The sequence below is a fragment of the Microcebus murinus genome, chromosome 6 (assembly GCF_040939455.1).
Source record: "Microcebus murinus isolate Inina chromosome 6, M.murinus_Inina_mat1.0, whole genome shotgun sequence".
NCBI classification, from domain to species: Eukaryota; Metazoa; Chordata; class Mammalia; order Primates; family Cheirogaleidae; genus Microcebus; species Microcebus murinus.
This window is the reverse complement of record NC_134109.1, coordinates 49834036-49858876: the sequence shown is the minus strand read 5'-3', so window position 1 is coordinate 49858876 and position 24841 is coordinate 49834036. Positions and strand designations below refer to the sequence as shown.

The 24841-nt window shown below is 34.0% G+C and overlaps 1 protein-coding gene across 2 annotated transcripts in view; it reads right to left on the bottom strand.

Annotated features, from left to right (window-relative positions):
* Positions 1 to 24841, bottom strand: part of MDGA2 (MAM domain containing glycosylphosphatidylinositol anchor 2) — a 777981-nt gene that overhangs the window by 454965 nt on the left and 298175 nt on the right. For both annotated transcript variants that reach the window (XM_076004050.1, XM_012746557.2), the window contains one exon: positions 3016 to 3155. In XM_076004050.1, coding sequence (XP_075860165.1) covers positions 3016 to 3155 — 140 coding nt within the window. Of the gene's footprint in view, positions 1 to 3015; positions 3156 to 24841 lie in introns of those variants that run through there.

The following is a 24841-nucleotide window of genomic DNA, read 5'->3' as shown; positions in this document are numbered from 1 at the left end:
TTATTTAGTCATGCATCTTTATAATAGACCCTCATTAAATGAGGTAGTCTGTACTTAACTCTATTTCTTGCAAGCTAAAAAGGCTAATTAACAGAAATGTATAGGCTCTGCAGAGCATTAAAATAAAAAAAATACTGAAATAGATTTAAATGCATCTAATTTAAAACAGAATATAGGAATGTTAAAACCATTTTTAAAATCTACTTATTTTCATATGTACACATTCAACTCTATCTATACCTTAGAGTCGATGCTCCCAAATTACTTAAAAATGAAGCCAACATGTTTCCATTACATGCCAACATAATGATTATGTACCAAGAATGTATATATGTGAGCTCTCCAAAGGATTCTATTATATAAGTGTGATGGTTCTTATCATCCTTATTACACAGATAATAAAACTGAGGCACACAGAGCAGAGTTTAACGAACTTTCTTTCCCAAGGTCACACTGTTAGTTGTGGTGGAGCCAGGGTGATATCCAAGTAATCGGGTCCCAGTGTCATGCTTTTAACCACTGAACTGCACTGACCACCTCTCCTTCGCTTGTATTTTCCTTGGATACTTCAACACCCTCAAGTCACTACTCATTAGAAACAACATATTTTGAAAGAAAAAATTAAAGAGTCTAGGGAAAAAAAAGTGCTGCTTTAGAATACTTCCAGAAATAGATAACCTTTACAACTCTCATTGCTACAAGAGTAGCAGGAATAAGCATCAGATTAAGAAATTTACTAATAAGGGAATGAGCAACTTCTCTCTTCCACTGCATTTCCATCTACCGTCATGCTCAGATTAGACAAGGAAAAAAGTCATTTCAGCTTCACAGTATCAGCCAAGAAAAATCATCCTCAGGACCCATTGCCAACAGAATGCCCTTTTGTCTTTGGCCAGGATGCCAAGCCCCAGCTGTTTTGTCAGCCTTCTTTATACAGTTTGTTGACAAGGAGGAGGCCCAGTTAATTTTCCAAACTGGCAATATACACTGAAATGGATTCACCTGCAAACACTTGAATTATTTCTAGGAATGAATGAAAAAAAAATTTGATACTGGGACAATTCATTTTTCTTAGGATCAGAAAACAATGAAATGGTTCCAAAAATGTAATAGCTTAGGGAAAAAGATGTTAAGTAATGATTTATTCCTTTGTTTGGGAACTGTTTCTGGACTGCCTAGAGTTCAAAGATTATACTCCTGAGTATGAATGATAAAAGAGAATATGTATGGAGAAAATAAGAAATTTCTAATATTGAAACTGCATTAAGAATATAGAGACAAGGAACAGAGAAACACCTGTGGTAAGTTAGTAACAGAGATAAGAAGTTGGATTTTTAAGTGTAATTTGGAGTTCAGGTGCAGATTTGGTACATTCAGTGTGGGAATGATGAGAGCCTCAATGAGTCTACTCTTGCCATAAACTGCCTCTCATAAAGCTTGAGGCTTCTTTTAGATTTGTTTAGACACTCTGGTTTTGATCCCAAATTTGATTCTGGAATTTTTTTATTTCATGTTTAAAAATACAAAAATTATAATCAATTATAACAACACTAAATCTTCTTTGAGCTAATATTCTCTGGAGTTAATTCCATAATTTTTAAAATTTTGGTGGACTGGACTCCATTGTTTTCTGTATACATTTTAAAATAAAAATGCTTTACATATCCATTTCCTTGTATCAGATTTTAACAATTATCACTTCTGTCCTTATGTGTTATATTTTGAAATTGTTTTTTTATCCTACAAAGTCTAATTATTCTGGGTCAAATTTTGTAGGACCAAATTTTAAATCAATTTTATTAATATTCTTTAATCTATTTTCAGTTAATAACAAGTGTTATAATTTACAATTTTAGCCATTGTTTTGGTTTTATTCAATAATTTTAATAATTATTTTTCTAGATTACTTTTGCTTGTTTTCATTTTACCAATAGCATAAGTTTTATAGAACATAGTTATCATTTCAATTTTATGTATCTATCTATCTACTGCTTCATTCCATGAAGTTTCTTAGGCTTATTTTTATTTGTTCTTCAAGGTCAAAATGGTATGATCAAAAGATCCTTGAGTATTAAGAGTTAAGGATGGCAGAAGCAAAAATCAAGGTTAAAATGGTGAGTTCATAAAACCTTCCCGCTACTCTTCACTTTCACCTGTGTAACTATGTTAGCTGGATTTTTTTTTCCTATAAAACAAATAATTAAAATATGTAACTTTGTCTACTAAATGAGACTTCTTTTCTTGCCATAGTGTTTGTGTTGGTTACCAATTTGAATTTTCAATTATTCAGGTTATTAACAATAAGGATTATCAATTATTGAGTAAAACATCTCAATGCTCTGTATCCAAATTGAATCTTTGCATCATATATACATAACATAAATATATTACCTCATATATAACTCTTTTGTTTCTCTAAGTTTTTTCTTTGCATACTGTTATAATCTTAGTGACTATCAGAAGTCTTAATTTTTGTTTCTGCTATTAAATTAGCTTAAGAAAGCTGATGATTCTGAAAGTCTGAGTGCATACAGTACCTACGAATGCTTGTTTTTCAAAGTTTTCTAGGAATATAATGACTAGGAGTAAGAAGGATACATGCAAACTGGTGCATTACCTCTTCAGAACAAATGCCTCTTCAGTTGCAATTATGTCATCATGAAATCATGTTCCACATTTTAAAATAAATTCATTGCCATATGAATTGTTATCTTACTAAGATATTTTTGTAGTTGTCTTTTTAACAGCTTCCTCAGAAGTGTTTTCTAATTTTCTCACAATACCAAAACAATTGTATTTCATTTTATTGTATGTGGATGCCTAAAGCCTCAATGTTCAGAAATCACCACTCTTGTCCTGAATTTCACATACATTTGCACTTAAGTTACACACACACACACACACACACACACACACACACATTAATAGTTTTAGCTAAATCTCCTAAAGTATACATTTTTTTTACTTCTGGGAAAGGTCAAAGAATTTTCCACGGTGTCACAGTTCGGGACTCACCTGTGGACGTGGATGTCCTGTGACCAGACAAGTCAATTCTAGGGTTTCTCCTTCCCGGATAGTGTAGACCCTTTCAGAGTAGCGCTCCTCCTCAATGTTACAGGCCAAGCCTGAGTGCACAATGCGAACCGTGGGAGGAGCTGTTGAGTCAGGGACAAAAGAGACAAGATACAAAAAAAGATAAGTAAATTGTCTTTCCATGAACCATTCTGATTGTAAGAGCAATTCTTATTAGACTTCACCATAGTCATATCCATCAATCTCAACAATTTCCAAGCAATTAGATTTTGCTGGACAGAAAATTTCAAAATTATCTTATGGTCACCAACACATTTGCAGGGGAACAGAGTGGCGAGAGATGCCTCAGGAAATCAACACCAGTACAAGATCATGTGATACAGTTTGATTGTTAAAATGTGAGAAGACCCCATTCCTTTCTGAAATCCAAACTTGAGTAAGGAAAAGGTAGTGCAAAAGAATAAAGACAATTGGAAGAGAAAGAGGAATCTAAATTGAAGACAATGGCATTTGTCGACTAATTATATAAGTCCTGTGGTACAAGTAAGAAGCTAAAGAATAAGTTAGCTTGTTTCTCAGGAATTGAACACCAACTTAATTTATAACATTTATAGATGCTTGCACTGATATAAGCAAAAGAAAATTGAATTCAGTCATTGAGGAAGGCAATAAATTATTCATGCCTTAGTCTAAAATTCGGATTCAAAAGAAACTTAGTTCTCATGAAGATGTTAAAACTCCTAAATATAATTTTCTCCACTTCAGTGCCACAGGGGCCAATAAAATTTGACTAGCACTCGACTTTCATGTCATTGGAAACAACTACATACAAAAACCCCATGGGCCATAGAAGTACTGAACTAATAAGGCATGGAACCTGCTATCTGGTAAATTACTGACAACTATGAGCCTCAGATTGGAGAGCATCCTTATTTGTACTCAGCATTTTTATTTGTAATACATTTATTTGGGTGTGGAAGATAAATGGTTATTTTACTTAAATGCAAGTGGAAATGCTGTATCTACATATAAAGACAGTGATCTCAAGAATTTCTGGAAAGAAATCTTCAACCTACACAGCAATATTACTGGCAGAGGCTGTGATTGCTTAAAAAGTAATGCTGGCATATTAGAGATTTTTTATTTAGCATTAAAAAGACTATGGATTCTATAAAATTTAAAAGTGATTTTTGTGATTTTATGGTGGGAAAATAGCCTATAAGGCTGAATTATGGGAATATCCCTTCTGGGGAAACCTGTTTTGAAAGTAAAACAGATTAGTTAATTTCCAATATCTAATTTTTTGTTTTATATTAATATAACATGCATGCACAGGCCATTTATAGAGCTTAATCATTGAAAAGAGCATATTTTATTATCCTTCTCTATTTCAGGCAGAAACTGGAAGATGAAAAAGCCCACTTATGGATAATAAAACAACTAGTTATTTCTATCTCTTTCTGAGTACAAAAGCATAATCTTGTTTTTCAACCTTAAAATTCAGTACCCTGCTCTCCAATATGCATCATCAAATGGCATGTAAAAAATTCTAACAGTAGGGTATGAATGAAGAGTTTTCTTGGAAAAGTATCTTTTACATTCAGTGTGCATGATAACTACCTTCAATAACTTGTTAAAAATACAGATTTCAGAGGTGTACACAGAAACCTGATAAGTCTGCAAAAACCCCAGGAATTTGCATTTTTACCAAATACCCCAGGTAACTTCAATGACACTACTACTTAGACTAGATTATTGGGAATACTGTTCTGGTTCTTATAAATATTTAACATTTGTTGACTGAAGTAAAATATTCCAATGGATAAAAAGCCTTTTTTCCTCTGACTTTTTTAAGTAACTAGACTTCATGCCAAGTATTATTTCATTGTTTGAAAAATTAAATGATATTTAAACAAATCAAATGTCTACTTTGGTCTATGAAACCAATTTATCAAAAATTTTCTACATGTCTTTGGACTCTGTCTAGACATCATAATAATTTGTTTAGTTTTATGACATTAGATATCCTTATCTTTAGTGTTTCTCTGGGTGCTCTGATACGTTTCACACAATGTTTCTTACAAATCATTTCCGACAGTGATCAAATTTAGACTTCAATTTAGATAAGTAATACTAGCAAGGTATTTATTTTTAGACATCTGTCTTATATAGCTGTATCCATACTATAGAGGTTAACAAACTGATGGCAATCAATAAATGCTTGCAAAACAAACACAGAAAAGTTTTAAATAGAAAACATAGACCCACTATCTTGAAATATATTGCCATGACAAATTTAGCTTCATAAATGATAGCCCACATGTTTATTAATATATCTAATTATATAGTGACATGACATCTTTTCCAGACTAATTTACACTTGTTATTTTTGCTTTAATTTCAAATCAATGCATAGTATTGTTATTTTTAAGATATATCTTTCAAAAACATCATTATGCAAATAAGTAGCTTTATTTAAACCATTTAAATTATACAGTAAGCGCACTGTGACATTTACAAGGGTTAATTTTCTGCTATTTTCTTCTATTTTTTAACATATTCTTGGAAAAGGTAATTGCCTATATACTGCAGTGATCATGAATCTACCACCTATCCTGTAGGAGTGTGGAATATCCAACTAAATTTTAAGTGTTGAAGATGTATTTTTCTTAAGTAGTCACTAAAATATATGCTCCATACTTTAGCAGCTCCATGACAAGGTGATCATTTTGGAAGCTGCCGTCACTTCTTTCGTCTATAGAAAAGCTCATCTGAAAGGGCCTTAGAGGTCACCCAAGTCAATGCTCTTATTTCCATATTAGGGAAGAAAAGCTTGAGGACAACAAATGACCTGGTCACAGTCCTGTGGCTAGTTATAGCCTAAAGGAGACCAAAACCACTGGTCCTTTGGTCCTTTGTACTTTTTACTACTTCATGCTGTCTATTAAAACTATGCCTATCATAGTTAAATTTGGGTTCTAAATAACTCCAAAACTAGACCTAGAGTAGACTAGGGGTATAAGAGGATTGAGAAATTGTTCATGAAGTAGTTAGAGCACCATAACTAGATGAAGATGTGAGTAGTATAATTCGTCCTGCCTCCAGTCCCTGCCAAATCCATGACATCTTACAACTACCAAAATAGCATATTGAAATTTCTATTTTTATCAAGTTATTTTCCTGCTTAAGAACCTATATTGTCCCCTGATGACTTTGCACAACATCCTGGTCCCTTTGCATGGGTGGCATTTAGGTCCTCTGTAAAGGGTCCTCAGACTGACTATCCAACCTGAAACCCCATTTCTCTGTAATATCAGCCTATCACCGGTGGGAAGGTAAAGAACCCTGAGATTTTAGGTGTCTTTGCTCAGGATGTTCCCCACCTAGAATTCCCATAATGATATTTGGACCAATGTTCCTGATACCTTCTTGAATTACTCAGCAATGGTTCTCCTCTTTTTTCCGGGAGATATGTATTGCTTGGTGATTTTCCTCTTTCTTACATTCTAACTTGATATTAAGCACCTCAGTGTCAGGATGAGCATCATAGTTAGCATCAGCCTCATATCATATAATTCAGAGCACAGATAGGTATTTATTTAATAATTGCTTTATAATTTGTTTTAACAAATATCATTATAATGACACTAAACTCCTATTTTAGCCAAATATCAACAATTATGACACTGCATTTACTTCCTCTAAATATAATTGCAATTTGAAGTATTGTATCTGAAGCAACATAGCTTTGAACCTCTGCCTTGTTGGAAAAAGCCTCAATTCATCATCCTTAAATTGGACTAAGGGTTATGATCCCATTTGCCCTGTAGAGTCAGCTATTAATTACAATAGAAATGTTAAAATATTGCATGAGACCCATATTCATACAAATTTTCCTGAAGTAAACCAAATGTCATTACATTAAATCTTTCCCAACACTAATCATATCAACTACCTTAATCTGAATACGTTTTGGCTTTGGGTTCAAGAGGTCAGCCTAAAAGGGCAAAAGGCAGGCATTCTTTTTTTCTTATTAGAATACATTTTGAAAGTTAAACCAAATTTTCTCTGGGGAAAGAACACAAATAAATTATTCTCCAATGGCAACAACTAGGAGCATTTTTATCTTTTCATCTCACATACAGACTTTCAATCATCTTTACTGAGCAACTGCTATAACAAGCACGAGGCTATGTGCTGGGCATATGATGATTAATGTCATGAGCTGCCGTCTCTAGGGACTTACAGCCTATTTGGTGTGTCCAATTTATTAAAAATTGTAATTATAGTTGAACAAGATAGTACTTCAACAGAAGAAAATGAAAAGTACTATATGAGAACAAAGTAGAGAATGGCTAAATCTGGGGGAGTCTAACAGGTTTCACAAAGTAAGTACATTAAACCTAAGTTCGGAAAGATGCTTGTGGGAACAAGGGGGAAAGACATTGCAGAGAGAGAGAAAAATAGTGCGTTCAAAGCCCTGTCTGTAATGTCTGCTGTGTTCCTGAAATAACTGCATTAAAATGTGTCCCATGTAATTTATAAGTTACTCCAAATCCTGACACTGGCACTACTCTCTCAGCTTGCCATTACTTTTCCAGATACAGGAGAGGCTTTGTATAGGGCTGGGAATAAATATGGGGGAAGAGATGTACTTTAGAGATCTTCTTAGATAGGACTTGATGAAGAACTGAAAGTGGGAGTGAGGGAAAAGGAGTTGAGATGGCACTGAAGTTTATACCTTGGCTAACTCTGTGGAAGATGATGATTTTTTTAATACAATATACTTTCCTGATCACCAAGAAGGTCACATTACTTACAGTTGGGAGAGGCTCAAGATCAGGGGCTCTGAGCCCAAATCATGGGATGGGAGCTTGTGAGCGTGAGGACTTATATGAGAAATATTTTTGAGGCAGAAGCTTTTTCCAGTAATAGGGACAGTTCCTGAAAGACACGCTGGTATTAGACAGTAATCGTTTCGGTATTAGGAGCTTGTTCTACTCTAAGAGCCCCAAGCTCTACTCTAAGAGCTCTAAGAGCCTGTGCTTTTTAGTAAATCCCTTAAACCCCTCCTGCAACTATTATTCTCAGGAAACTCAAGTTACCACTATCATGTTGCTACGCTTCTACACTAGACCAACGTAACTTATGTTCTTGGTTCAAGTAACAGATCTCTTGCGAGTGTGGAGAGAAGTATGCTGTCTGGTCCCTCTCCTAGAAGCTCAAGCGAAGATATAGGTAAACCAGCTTGAACCAGCACCCCTTACACACTCTGGATTCTGTGGAAACAGAGAGAGAGAAAAGAAGAAAGAGAAAGGGACAGATAGAGACACAGACTGAAAGAGATAGAGAACTTCATGCCTTACTGCTCTCACATGGCCAAAGGGAGTAGAGCTGGCATGTATTACACCATTCTTTAGTTTTGCTTGTAAAGCAAACAAAGCAATGATCAAAATTTCCTTCCTTCTTTACATCAATTTAAGTGATTATATTGCTTTCATAAAACTTTTCAGTTTTCTGTAACATTTCTTTAACATCTAGCTAATCAGCATTGCCAGTGATTGGTCTCCTCTGCTTGTTCACAATTTTAAAAGTAACACATGTGTACAGTACTTCTAGGAGATAGTGGCTTCCATTCTTCTTACTTCCTTTCCTTCCTGTCTGTGTTTCTGCCTTAAGATTCGATGTGAGATCTCTTCTACCTTCCTTTTTCACAGTGATTTTCCAATCTGTCTTTTAAAATAAGTATTATGTATATAGTTCTGCTCCATACTCGTTACTGTTGTTGACAACTCTATCTCGCTAACATCTTCTTCATTAGCCTAGTTATGTTACATATTCTATTATCACAAAATCAGACAGGGAAGAGGTGAATATGGAGATTTGGGGGGAGAAGGTGAAGAATTCATCTTTGGATGCTGATGGTGAGCTAACCAATGATTGACAAGTTATTGTTGGACATACAGTTTTAGAGCTTCTAAGTGGTTGTTGATGGTTGACAACAATAGAATAGATGAGATTCCTAAGGGAGAGCATGTAGAGTGAGAAATGAAGAAGGCAATGATAAAACCATGATGAATGTGAACCCTTAACTAGAAAAGCCAAGGAAAGAAACTTAGTATGATGATAAACTCAAAGAGGTAAAGGAGAATAAAAAAAAATGAAGTGTTCTAGAAGTTACATGAAGAGACACTTGAGTATGATAGACTGTCCAAAATATCACTGACCACAGAGTTGTCAGTTAGGAGGAATACAGATAAAAAGGCCATTGCCTTTGAGAGTTAAGAGTACATTGGTGGATTGTGAGATATGGCTGTAGAAAAGTGGAGTCAAAAGATGAATGAGACAAGGCTTGATTGAGAAGAAAAATCTTAGTAGGTCAAACTAAGCTTAAAGCAAAAGGCAAAACACCTATTGAGGTTTACCTATATGTAAAAAGGCATAGTAAGTAAAAAATTGAATATTTTGGCAATATTGTACATTTCAGGATTGCAAAGAATAATTACAATTACTTACATTATAAGAAACAAACCATAACTTTTTGCCAACACTATGTTCTTTTCTGGTATTCTTCATTATTTAAAAATGCATTTCCCTAAAAGCCCAATTTCTTTCCTTTCCTTTTTTCTTTTCTATTATTCTTTTGCAACTTCATCTTTGCCAAGTTCAGTACCACATATGAAGAAATCTCTCAAAACACTCCAATCTCTTCTATAAAATAATAGTCAATCATGGTTAATTCCCACAACATGTAAATATGCATAATCTCTCCCATATCGAAAAATAAAAACAGCATTTATCCCCCAATCAAAAAGTCTCTTCTTGCCTTTCCTTTACAGTCTAGTTATTAGAAATATCAATACACTCATCCATACTTGAGCGCCTGCTTGGTAATCTCCAGTCCACCGTCCTCTAGCTTCTACCCTGTCATTTGTATGTGTAAAAGAATAGGGCAGGAAAATAAAGGACTACTTTGGTAAGCTGCTATTTTGGGGTCATTATTTTGATCTCCTACCTCTCCTTCAACCTTAGTTTACCTGCCTTCACTTTTATGCAAAGATCTTTTGAAATTACACACTTGCCCTACACTTCAAAACAATAAAACTATTATTATATCCTTCACTGCACTCATGAATATAAACACATATCCAAACAAGCACATAAACAAAATGTTCAACTTGTAAGTCTATTCCAATAGGTTCCTCAAAAATTGTTAAATTTGTCATTGTCATTTAAGTAATCCCAAATAGAACAATATTTTGATACATGAACACCATGTAGATTATTTTAAATCAGCCTTCAGCTCATTTGTTTTGCTTGTTTCCACTGGTTATTTTGAATTAACTACAATTTCAATATAAATGTGAACTTATGTCCTCACTACCTCTAACCACCCCTATAATTTGGTTAACACTGTATTCCTGTCCACTACAGGGAAATATTTTTTAATCTTTAATTTGATGAGTTATAAAACGAAAGTAGTAAGATCCTATTGATTATACTGGATTTAATCAAAAGAAGATCATATCTTCCTCATGTGACTTTAGTGAAAGGCTTTGATTATGAACAGTTTTAAATATTTTATATTATTTCCACAGCACATGTTGAACAGCATTGTTATACATTAATTGAGCCACTCTGAGAGACTTTTCAAAGCCCAAAGTAAGGTAAGAAAATTAAACCTAGAAACCTTTGGTTTTAGAAGGCAACTGTTTGTGTTTACTAAATAAGAAGAGTTGATGTAATATTTTTAGGTTTGTTCTAGCCAAGAGTTTAAAGCATTAATTTAATTTTTAATTTAAGCTCACGTTATCAGTTTATATTCAATATACTATAAAAGAAGATTGATGAAATTTTCTCATCAAGAGAAAACAATGAAGTTCAGTAACAAGTTAATTTTAAATTTTCACATTAAATTGACATTAATTTTTACTGCTAAACAAAAGAGCAAGAATGTAATTTAAATTTTAATGTTAAAACAATGATAAAAAGAAAAAACGTATTTGTATAAAAACTACTTTATTCAAATCAAGGTATTAACTTTATAAAAAATTGAATATAGGACTGCTAAATATTATTCTGAATTACCTTCCACAAAATGACACAGATGTCCTATTTTTAAAATAAATCACTGTAAATTTAAAAAAAATATTATTACATAAAGGTTTCGCCGGGCGCAGTGGCTCACGCCTGTAATCCTAGCTCTCTGGGAGGCCGAGGCGGGCGGATTGCTCAAGGTCAGGAGTTTGAAACCAGCCTGAGCAAGAGCGAGACCCCGTCTCTACTATAAATAGAAAGAAATTAATTGGCCAACTAATATATACAAAAAATTAGCTGGGCATGGTGGCACATGCCTGTAGTCCCAGCTACTTGGGAGGCTGAGGCAGGAGGATCACTTGAGCCCAGGAGTTTGAGGTTGCTGTGAGCTAGGCTGACGCCACGGCACTCACTCTAGCCTGGGCAACAAAGCAAGACTCTGTCTCAAAAAAAAAAAAAAAAAAAAAAAGAAAGGTTTCCACATTTGCAACTTCAGATTTCATCATTAATACATTTCTTTGTTTTCATCTAACAGAATTACTCAGTAACATCTAAAACTAAAACTTCAAAGACTTTTGTATGTTTTATAGATTAAAAAAATAAAAAATTTCACTGAATCTAAGGCTCTTAACATTATATTCAAATACAGCATTCAACAGCCTCTGACATGTGGGCCATCAAGTTTACGGAGTCATGCAGGGCCATTGGTCATCTGGGTCCCCTGTGTTTACGTGGCTGTTCCCACCTTATGCCCCTCACTACATTCTTCCCAGTATTTCACAGGAAAACTATTTGACCTGCATCTGGGGAATATTTGAAAGCCCATCAAATATTTCTTTAATCTCATATTTTACTTCAAAGGACTTGTGTGAACTAAGCAGAGCATCCCAGCTTGAAGGTAAGTATTGTGGGGAACTGAGTTTTCTCCTTCTTGGATAGGAATGTGACATTCTATACACAAGCTTCCTGTTTTAATATTGAATCCTATGCCACATCCTGAATTGTATCCAACTAAAGGTTGAATTAGGTCTCTACCAAATCAGTAAATTTTAGACCAAAAAAATCTACTCCAGAAATTTCAGCAGCTAGGCAGACCATAAACTATAAAACATACAAACAAACAAACAAATGAGGTAAACACAAAGAAATTTTCCTCCTGGTTTCATGATACCATTCTTTATGGGTTTTGAAATTTGTGCAGGAATATAGTGAAGGATACAGAGAAACTATTATAACACTACAGGAGGAGGCATCACTTAATCCTTAGAATTTTCTATCAGGTCTTCCCCTCTTAATCAAACTTGTGAAATGGTTTTCTCTTAGCAGTGTCAGAAATCATATGTTATATGCTCAATGAATGTGCCAGGGTTCTTTGAACCAAATCTTCTTTGCCTCTTAACGAGTTACCACAGCACCTCAAGAGATCAGGACTCATGAAGGTGTAGGTATTATTATTATTTTTTTTTACTATTCTGGACTGAAATGTATACCTAAGTATACTTATCCTTCTCTAAAATTAAGAGCTTTTCAGTTTTCTTGGAAAGCTCCAGCAAATACTAACCAAAATATCATTAGTCTCATCATGGTTCTTCAACCTTAATCATAAATTGGGTATTTAGAGATAGCCATTATTTTTTTTCCAGCCTAGCTCATCAAAAAAAAAAAAAAATGTCAAAAATAGAAACTTGAATTTGCTTTTCCAAGAGCAGCAATGGTAGACAGAGAATTTTGAGGACCTGGCCTGCCAATTTCCCCATCGTTTTTCTGCATTGAGAAATCACTGCCACCGCCAATGACTAGACCCAAGAAGAACAAGTTTCTAAATATGTCACAAAAATACCTTTTGGACCCTGGAAGAGAGAGGTCAGCGCAATAATGATACACACCCACAGTCTAGCTATTTGCCCCTTCTGAACGAGGCAGAACAGCAAACACAATGCAGGAACAATTCAGACTCCCCTGGTGCATCACCCTCACAGAGTGAGGACTTGGTCAATACCAAGCACCCAAGCAATGCCTGCTATTTTGATGATCTCTAGCCCTCTCTAAAAGTTCCAAAAAGCATATTTTTTATTTCCCTTTGTAAAAGTGAATAACCCCAGTGAAGGTTAGTGAATTGCCAAAGCTTAGTTTTGACTCTAATGCTACCTTACACTAGAAATAAATTTTATGATTTCTGTTATACACACACACACACACACACACACACACACACACACACACACATATATTTCATTTTACCAGGCTGCATTCCCATTTTCAAAAGTCGAGACATTCCTTTATGTATTTGGGATTTTGGAGGAGAGAATAATATGGGAAAAAAAGAATTATCAATGATTTATTTTTTGAGAAGAAAAAAATACTCAATAATTAATTGGTGCCATAAGAGTGCAAAGTAAAAATATTTGTTTAAAGCATACAATATGAAACATAAGCAATTATTACCAAATATCATTCAACTCCTAATTTTTTAAAAATATTAGGCTTTGATAATCACATAGATGTATACACAGGAGCTGAATTGTCCAAAATTCCTGTTCAAACAATTCAATTTCCATTTATTTGAAGATGGAGTTTTGAAACTGGCCCTGTAAGTTCATATCTCAGTGGTTCACGTCTGTGACAATTTCCCAGGAGTCCTCTTACACCTGCCATCTCCCAGATTACAGGGGGCCTCAGCCTGCAGGGGCTGGCCACACACTCTCCTCTCTCCATAAGCACCTGTGCTCTTTCAGCTTTACACAGAGAAAGACCCTGCTCTCAATTTTAAACAATTTCCACATGCTCCTACGTAAACTCATAAATACCCCTGCTTAGAATTGGCATGATTGCTACTAATAATGTTAGAGTTTGTTAATAAAACAAGCAGTATGGGAAACTTACAGTGCCCAAAATTGCAACATCTTAAGAATAGTAGCAAGTCAAATGGGTGACTTACAACAGTTAAGTGCACAAGACTTTCAAATTTAATTTTATATGTTTAACCTACTTTCTCTATTACAAACTTCTAAGTACTATTTCCCTGTAGTTTTTAAACAAACAGGAAAATAAATAAAAAATAACTAAGTAACTAATTATTTGTAGCCATGGTCCCTTATTGTTAAACGTAAAATTGTTTTAGCTTAAATTTTCACAGTACCATTTGCCTAACTTTAATTTTAAATGTTATCTTGGAAATTATTCTAATTTTACCCTAGAGAAATTGGGAGATCATGTTTATGTTAGATATTAAACCAAATTACCTATTCAGACTTTGACCTAAGTTGTAAAACAGCTGGATCAATGCCTTTCAAAATCTACTTTCAAAAATGCATGCTCTAAAAACATATCCAATGTTGTTTTATCTAAATAATTTTTAAATAAATTTGAATACTTAAGCTATTTACTTTTGCCTAAGATATTAGTAAATGTAATAAGTAAGTTAATTAGTTATTCCTATGTTGGAGTGTTTGGTAGGCAATATTTATTTCCATATTTGTTCAATGTAGTTATGACAGTTTTTTGGGGGAAGCAGTTAGCCAATGTATATCCAAATGTAAAACATACATATTATTTGGAACAATTACTATAAGAAGAAAAATCACCTCATGATGCATATGTAAATATGCCCACTGCAATATTTATGGAAAAAACTGGAAATCAAAGCATATATGGAAAACTATATTTGTAGCTCTAATATGATGACATGGAAAATTTTAAGATCCTTTGATTTTTAAAAATATAATTTGAGAAGTGTATAGATTGTGTAGAGATTGGGTAAACAGTATAGTTATGAGCAAGGGCTGTAAATACAGGTATACAGATTCAAATCCCTTCTCTGACACTGTGTGACACTGGACAAATGATTTGACTAGCAATACAAAAACAGTACAAATTATTGACCTGAAAAGAAATCTATATTGGATTAATATGGTAATTAATAATTGCTAAGAATAATTTGCTTGGTTATGACCCTGTTCATGTACTATTGTACACCATATGCCTAGAGACATGTCTAGAAGGACACTGGCTAGAATTTTAAGATGGTGATGTCTTTGGGAAGTTAATTTACTGATATCTTTGCTTTTTGATTAATATGATTATATATTTTACTTTTCTTTGCAGTAAGCACATATATTTTTTTCCAAAATGAATAAAATGATCTTGCAGTTTATTTCTAACTTTCGGAGCCAAACTCTGTCTGTACTACTTTCTTAATTTCCACTTCACAGTTACCCTCTAATTCTCTTCATCCAGATAGATAAAGGAAACACTTATCTATCTGGACCCACTATATTTTCCCCCTAAACTTCAAGCCATTTTTTATTGACTTAGAATCTTTTAACTTTTCTTAAATTTTGTTTCTGGCTTTTACAAATCCTTCCCCCCTTCTTAGCCCTGCCAAGTTTGCCTGAGGCATAAACAACAACTCTGTTTATAACTTTGAAGCATTTTGACTTTTTCACTTACTGCATTACTCTGAGTGACTATTTTTGCAGGGTCTCAGTAAGCATCATGTGGTATTGAAATCTGATGCCATCATTGGAGTATGACAAAGATTTCTTGTTATTTTCCAAGATGCTGATGTTACTTCTTTTTCCTGCTCCCAGGTTCTTTAATGAAATTCTTAACTTTCTATATTCTCCTGACCTCATTTTAACTCTTTTCAATTCATTTGTGTAACAAATAAGAAAATATATAAATCCAATGAATTGACCAAGCTCATTATGGTTCAAGTCACCAGCTCGGCCCTCTTCACTGGTCACCCTGCAATAAATCATCCCTCAGGAGATGATGATCTTATCCACCCCTACTTTTACTAGCCCACACTCCCAAGGATCTATCACCCAAATGTTAACATTGAACTTTTACATTATCAACATAATTAAAGGAGTAAATAAAGTAGTCAAAATTTTAAGTAAAAAAAAGGAATTTATACTTTCAACAGTAATTTTCTGCCACAACTAATTTTCTTCCACATCTATTTAATGGTATTTTAAAATAACGAACAAGTATACACACACACACATATATATATATATACACACACACACATACATATTTTGTTCAAATGAATACATATATGCATTCATATATAAATATGTATATATATCTTCTTCTAATTAAAACTTTTTAATGATAAGAGAGATAAATTTTCCCAATGTTGCTAATTTAATGTATTATATTTAAGGTTGGATTTCCTATATTGGAAATACCAGCATATTAATCTTGGATAATCTCATTTTCCTCATCTATAAAATGAAAATCATATGGCTTTCTATCTCATACTGGTATAGCAATCATATTAGATAATTCATATCTAGGGTTTACCACAGATCCTGCCTCATTCAAATCACTAATCATTCAAAATTTTAGGTTTTGTTGGCAGTCTGAAATCTCCATATATAAAAGAAACATTGAAGAAATAATATTGCTGATCAGTAAAAACTTACATTTTCTTCTCAACGATTTATATAAAGCAAAAAAATTCAAAGAAGGAACATTTGTAAAACATGACACCAACTTTATGTAAATTGCCCATGTAATTAAATGACCAAATTTGTTAACAAATCTAAAGTTCTCTTTTTGAGGCTGGTCAATCAAATAAATGAATAAAAATTATCGCTGAAAATTTCAACTGAATTTGGACTTTTCAAAAATATACATGAAAAATGAACTTTTTTATGTAAATAATATTTTATTTATTTAATATCACAAACTACTTTTAAATGAATGAAAAATTTAAAAAAAACCTAATGAATAACTAGCAAGTTTATCAACAAAGAAGCAATTCTGATAGGTTTTTGTCTAATCAATCACTGTAATCAACACTCTTAAAATGAGAACTTTAATACTCAGTATGTATTTAATTCCCTACTATAACTTCAAAGGAGCCAAATATTTGCAGAAAATTCAAAGAAATATCCAAACTATTATAAAATGGCATTTTCCATAATAAAGTTTCAATATTTAAAATGAATAGTCAAGGAATGGCATAAACCATAAATGTTATTATACAGATGAAGCCTCTATTTAATTAAGGGTTGAGATTGAGAGACCTGAGGGTCTAATTTCAGAGCTGTTTTGACATATATCAAATGTTCCTTAATTTACAATGAAAGGCCTTTTTGACAAGTTCTCATGTCGATGTGTTCCTATTAGCTACCAGCACCTTAAAGTGGTGTTTTGTCACTGACCTACATTAGTATATCATATTATGAAAGCAAATTAATGGCTACACATCATAGTAATTCAGATTATAGTTTCTAGCCAAATATTTAGAAGAGTACCTTAAAAGCAGTGAAATACAAATATCTCTGTTTCTACTTTATTCATTTGATGAGAGACACTAAAGAAAAATTAAATACAAGGATAAATAGCTTTGCAGGTTCTCAAAATATTTTTTACTCAGGATTTAGTACAGCAATGACACAATTCAATTCTGAAAATAAACTCCCTTTTTAAATAAATAGGGCAAGAAATAATTAATTTTGAGAATTCTAAGGACAGTTTTCAACATGATATATGTGTGTGTATATGTTCATGACAATATCAAATGAAAAACATTTAGTTCATGTTGTCATAGTATTTGTCTCTAGTTTTTTTCTAGAAGTCTTGAGATTGAGACTGTTAGAAGTGTGCTGTACAGCTAAGGGATTTTGTACTCTTGGAAGAGTTCATCTAAAACTCCTATTATGTCTTCTTAACTAAAGTTTCCTGTAATGCTTGTCAACACTGAATAATAAGTCTTCCCCTAGAAAAATCACATTCTCCCTCTAATGATTTATAGGGAGAGAGGGTTTTTGGCTCATCCCAATTTGATTATGTAGGGAGAAGAGTTAAAAAACACAGGCTGCCCCTGTGCTACTCTAGCTTCTTCTCATCTATTCTTATTCTAGAGGACACATATATTAAGTTGTAGAATGGCCTAGTTACCATCTATATGGCTCACAAAGTTATATTTTCAGCATAGACCTTGCCCTGCCTCCCAGGCCCTATACACAGCCGTCTGCTTGACAGTTTCTCTTGAATGTCTTTTAATATATCACAAATTGAATTCATTAAACTGTCTCTTCTAAAAAAAAAAGATGCCTTTTTTCAGCCTTTCCTACATCATTGAATGGCAATATCATCAGAAATGTTTCTTATACTAGATGCATAAAAATTCACCCTTGGCATCATTACCAAGCACATACTGTTGACTGTACACTCTTCATCAGTCCATTCCCTCCATCTTCACCACTCTTATGCCATCACAAGCCACTTTCATCTCTCCCTCAGACTACTGCAAGAACACCCTCACTGAGGGTGCCTTTCCCATCTAGTCTTCAGAGTGCACACTAGTGATCTTTTCAAAATGACCATATTAACCCCCTGCTTAAGAATTTTCCATGGCTCTTTAATACTTTTAAAATAAAACTGCCATTAACATGACATTGGAAACCCTGCACTGTCTTCGCCTGCTTCCCCATGGTGTTCAAACTCCCTTCTCTCTCCTTTCCATCCCTCTAGCCTGCTCTGTTTGATCCTGACCCAAGGTCTTTGCATATGTGTTCTCTCTGGTTCTGAAGTCCTTTCCACTCATTTTTACCTAGTTACTGCTTACTCATGATTCAGCTCCAGAGTCTCCTCCTCAGGAACACTTTCCCTGACCCTCATGAAAAAAATCAAATCTCCATTTATGGGCACCCAGAGCAACATGAGCCTCTCCTTTGTGCTACTTTCTGTAGATACAATTTTACATACACATCTGGGATTGTTAAAGCCAATCTCCTCCAACTTAAAGTCAAGGCTTTATAAGCACGAACTGTGCCTAATTTTACTCAGCATTATATCTCAAGGACTCAGCACTATGTCAAGGACATCATTTCGTTCATTAAATGTTTACTGAATGGATTAATCAATGCAGTAGGGAAAATAGCCTATAAAAATATATAATAGAAAAGAGGGAGAGAAGAAAAAAGTTTGCTCATAGAAAGAGAGGCTAACAATAATACTTGAATATGCACATATACTAGAATTCTAATTTTAAAGATTACTTACAGTTCTATTTCCCAAAGTTTTCTGTTTTCCTAACTGATTGTCACTCCATCAAATGGGAATAAGTTAGGTCCATATATCTTATGATAAGTTATATCATACTTGCCTTTACAATGGGAATAAACATTAATTGCCTTTTATGTGGTCTATTATGTTATAACTTCCACATATAGAAGTTGCCTGTTTTATGCATGCAAGTCACAAATACTGACATTTGTAAATAATATCCGTGAGTTGGACTCAATTCAAACAAACCATCTCTTTTCAACCAGATTCTGTGAGTATATATTTCTGACTTGGAGGCAATTACCAAAACATCTATTATAATCAGCAAAATTCTATTTATCTTTCAAATAATGAAATTGTTTCTACCCATTTCTAGATCTTTACTCACCTTGATCTGTTCATTTTTCTATCAATAGCTTGTGAACTAAAAGATTAAAAGCATATTCAGCTCCATCATATTCAGCTAATATGTGCTGCTAAACTCCAACCTACAGAAAGAATCAATGATATTTCTTCAGGCTTATTTCTATATTTTCCATCCTCCAGCTAAAAATTAAAGGTTTATTTTCCATAATAGAGATACTTCCTGACAGATATCACACCTATTAATTTTTCTGGGGAAAAAGTACAAAATTATGCTCTACTACCTTGAATTATTTTGGTTTATGGAAGCAACAGAAGAAAAATACTTCAAATGATATATTTGTACTATTACAAAAGAAAGAGGATATGCCATTTGTTGTGGATTGAATGTGTGTTTCCCAAAAAGAAATGTTGGAGTTTTAACCTCCAGTATCTCAGAGTGTGACATATTTAGAGTCAGGGTCTTGACAAGAGTAATCCACATGAAATGAAATTAATAGAATTGGCCCTAATCCATAACCAGATGCCCTTACATAAAAGGGAAATTTGGACACAGACAAGCACACAAAGAGAATGCCCTGTGAGCATCAAAGCAGAGAGTGGGATGATGCTCCCAGCCAAGCACGGAACACCTAAAGGGGACAAGGATGGAACAGTTTCTTTCTCAAAGCTCTCAGAAGAAATCAACTCTGGGACCCCTTGATCTTGGAAATATAGTCTTCAGAACTGTGAGACAACAAATTTCTATTGTTAAAGCCATACAGTTTGTGGTACTTTATTAAGGCAGCCCTAGCAAACTATACATTATTAAACAATTAGTGAGAAAGATGAGATGTTTACAGTTTGGCATTTCCCCTGATAATATGATGATATGGTCACCAAACTAACATTCGTGAGTAGGAATGGTAGCAACAGATTCACCTCCCTGAGCTTTTCATTTTCCTCTCTCTCTCTTCCACTTTCTCTTCCTTCCATAATTTTTATTTCCCTCCCTTCCCTAGACTCTTCCTCCCTCCTCCCCCCCACTGCCCCGCCAGCTTCCTTCCTTCCTTCCTTCCTTTGGATAGCATGATGAATAATGGTGGTCTCAACCTCCTAGAAGAACACTGATATAAAGAAATTTGAGTTTTCCAAGTGAATAAGTCCATTATTTTAAACTGAAATATAGTAAGAGAAAATGAGGGATGGTTATAAAATCTGAACTTTTATCAAAACCATAAATTCTCTTCTATTTTCTTCTTGGCAGGGAAGAGCCTGGGTGCAGAGTTATAAGATGGCTTTGAATATCTATATTTTACTACAGTTAGGAGAAGGTATTTATTTCTGCCAATTAGCCATGTAACACTGTAACTCAGATTAAACTTAACCAAAACTTATAAGACATAATGGTTAAAGGGGACACAAGCAAGGGCTTCATTGACAGAGGAGTTTCAAAGACATGGTACAGAATACTATGGTAAGGATGTGACCTTCCTTAAAACATATATGTGGCCAGACAGGCTATATTTGAAGGTGAATGGAAACACACAGGGTATATGAGCTGAGTGATCAGCTGGCGGCTCTATCTTAGCTTTAGAGTGGAAATACACAAAGGCACATGAAAGTGGCACTGCAATCAGTTCTGGGTAATCTTATACACTTGCTCTTGAGGCTCCCTCTTGTGTGGCAAGCAAAGCAAGGTCACTGCAGCAAGAGAAGAGATTGCTGGTATTTTTCCTTATCTTTTAATTAATAGCTTTTTGATATAGTTGCTATTGAATAGAGTATTATTAACCTCACATATAATAATTCCCACAGATTTTATTTATCAAATGAAATGCCTTGACTAAAAGATACATTCCATTTCTGGCTGTCATACATTGATTGCCCTAAAGGCTAGTAATTGAAACCCAGCCTCTACCTGCTAAGCTTGTCAGCACTGAAGGCCAGTTGTCTCCCATCAGAGAATGAGATTACCTTCTCCTATTCAGTGGTTTCTTCTCTGCTACAAACAAATCTGGTAGGAACTATTAAAGACCATTAACACTCATGTACTGCCCTATGTTAATCACCTTACTATGTTTTTATCTGAGCCAGTGGGGGAAAAAAGAGAAATTACAATACTGTTTCTAAGAAATTGTTTAGCTATACAAGTTAAAGATGCTTACAAACAAAGAAGAATGCAATGACCTTAATAAGAATGCGGTCATATTGCATGACTAATCTAAACTTCCACAATCTTTTTGTGTAGAAAATTGCTATGCCTTTACTTCCATCTTCTCTCCCATGAATAATTATTGATCATATTCAAAATGAGAATAGCAATTATTTAATAATTCATTTTTAACTATTTATTTTAAGTAGGTCCCTTTCAGTTCTGAAAGTTGTGATCTTAAAACAGCATGCAACATTACACTTAGAAATAAGGAGCTAGATTGTCACTAATATGCTAAAAATGGCTTTTTTTTTAAAAAAAGTCAACTTCAAATATAGTATTAATAGTAAATTTAGTAAAGAGAGAGACAGAGACAGACAGACACTCCAAGATACTCCATAGTAAAAGCATTTTTTTTATAACAGGGTTCTATTTGCATGGATAGCCTGTCATTGAAGAAACAGACCCTGACAAACATGGGCTGTATTTCACAGAGCATTTATTTTTTAAATTTATTCAGCAGGAATTACCATAAACAGCAGAAAAAACATATGTACAGGGAGGAAGCTATGGGTGTCTATGTGTAAATAATGTTTCCTCTTCCTTAACAGGTATTCTACTGACAAATTTTGAAATGTCAAAATTAGATTATCCTCTAATAGCAATCTTATGAAGTAGTTTAGTGTCATAATTCATTTTGTGCTTTATTATCATTATTATTATTTTAATATTAGTGCTCTCTAGCAAGAAAATGACAAAGACTGAAAAATAAAGGTGACTAGTAAAATTTAATGAAGTCAAAGAACCTGACAAGGAGATACAGATCCTGGAGGAAGAGAGCTCAGTCTGATTTTATCCTTCAGGGATAAAGGCTGGAATAGAGGCAGGATTTTTAATATGACAGGGGACAGAAAACATGACCTGCAAGTAAAGAAAGTAAATTCCATGGTATATCCACATTTCAGATTGTATTTATCAGGTATGTGCACTCAGATTTTCAGTTTGGGTTGAAACAACATAATAATTCTAGGTTCTATGAAGAGTGGGCTGTTATTATTTTTTAAAGTGTATTTACCTAAAGTCTGAATATTTTTTCCAGAAGAATAAGCCCATGATGCAAATATGGGAAACATTTTATTAGCATTGACTTGTATCAACTAATGTATAACTCCTTCCTCCCTCCCTCCCCCAGCACAACCACCACTAACACTACCATATACTCTCACAAACACATACATCCACTTCCCTCTGGCAGATGCTTAATATTAAGAGAAAGTTTGCAGTTGCCACAAATAATGAAGGGGAAAGGAGCCTCAGGCTGTGTCATAGAAATAGAGGGACAAATTCTCAGGTGGTAGAAGTCCCTTCCCCTTTTAAAGACTAACTTCACCCATCAAACATTGTTATGTGTTAGATAACCCTAGTCCCAGAGAAAAAGAGTCATGGCTACATACGCTTACAGTTCCAAATGACGCTTGGAGTGACTATATGTAAGGTGTAGAAACAAAAGGCTCAACTACAGTTATTTCTTAAATGACTTTTGGCTTGACTTGATTAATAGATGTGATAAAAATAACTGGCTCATTTTTTACATAAGAGGGAAAAAAAACAAGACAGGAAATAAAGCTGTCTATAACTATAAAACAGTTATTAAACATTTTCAACTGGAATGACATCCTCAATTAGAAGTTGTTTGCAGTGCAAGTATAAAAGTGAAAACTGGCAAAAGCACAAGAAGAAAAATAACTTAAAATAAACTAGAAGGAAATGTGATAATAATGAAAGCATAGAATAGCCTGGAAGAAATAAGTATGAGGAAAACCAAATCTTGAGTAATTCTGTTCAATTTGGTGAATATTTGAGTAGGTGTTCTATATGACATGTTGTATTTAGATCTTTGAGTGATACCAAAGTGTGTGAGACATTCTTTCTTCCAAAAGCACAAAATACAATTAGGAGAGTCAGATACATTAGTGTTGCACATGGGAGACTTATACCAGAATCACTGGGAATGCATGTCAAAAATGCATATTCCATCAATCAACTGAAAGTATCAAAGTTACCTTCCATTTAGAGAAAGTCATAACATTTTCTTTTTTCAGTGAAAATTCATCCATATCCTGGTATTCTCTGTGTACCTTTCTAGTCACAAAACCATTGAGCTAAATCATCGTTATATCAAAATTCTCCTAAGAGTATTTTTTCATAATTTTGATCCTTCTTAGTTTGCTTTAAAAATATGATGAAAATACCAAGGTAACAAATTCATCTATGTTTTCTTCATGTTTATGAACCTTTGTATCCCATTTTTCTAATGTAAGTTGTTTTATCTTTATAAATTGTTGAAAAACTTAAACATGAAAGAGTTTTTCTTCATTTCTATTGGTGTTTATCTTACATTTGTAAGAGGAAAGAATGATAAATAGTGTAAATATTTTGGCTCAGTATTGTACATATACACACAGAGAGAGGAAGAGGGAAGAGAGAGAGAGAGAGAAAGAGAGAGAAATGAGCCCTAGGACTACTTTTAAAAGGTGTGGGCTCCCCATATAACATAGCAAAGTGTGGGAAGATAAAGCAAGAAAAATAGGCACATGTGTCTAAACAAAAAATACAAGAAGGGTGCTATAACAAAAATAAATAAAAGAACATGTGGCACAACTTCAGGAGTAAAAGCTGGCAAGTTAGGAGAAAGAATAAAAAAGTACTAGAAAAACTAGAATGTGATGAGAAGAAAAGCAGAAAATAGCATGGAAGATATAAGTATGAGATGTGTGTATTCTGATTTGGGAAGGGGTTGGATATTCAGGATCTGACTTGATCTCCCAACTTTTTCTTAATTATAAAACTGAAATTGAAAGTTCAGCAACACTTAAATCATGAATCAAGTGTAACAGGGATGATTGCATCCATCTACTCATCCCAAGGGTGACATCCCAATCATGAGGGGATCGTAGCTTCATACCAAGAGGAGAAGCTGAGTGGCTGGAGACATGCAGTGTCAATACTTTTTGACCATTAATCATTGGGAAATTAGCAACTGCATTAAAACCTGCAGACCTAGTGAATCAGAATCTATTAGATCAGGAAGCCCAAACAGCCTCATTAATGACATTCACAATAAAATCTGGGGATCTTCTTTCTAATGCGAATATACTTTGAAAAGTGCTATCATATATTTTCCCCCAGCATGACATGGGGAAATAAAGAATTAAGAGAACACAAGTAAAGTGGCAAGAGGAATCTGAA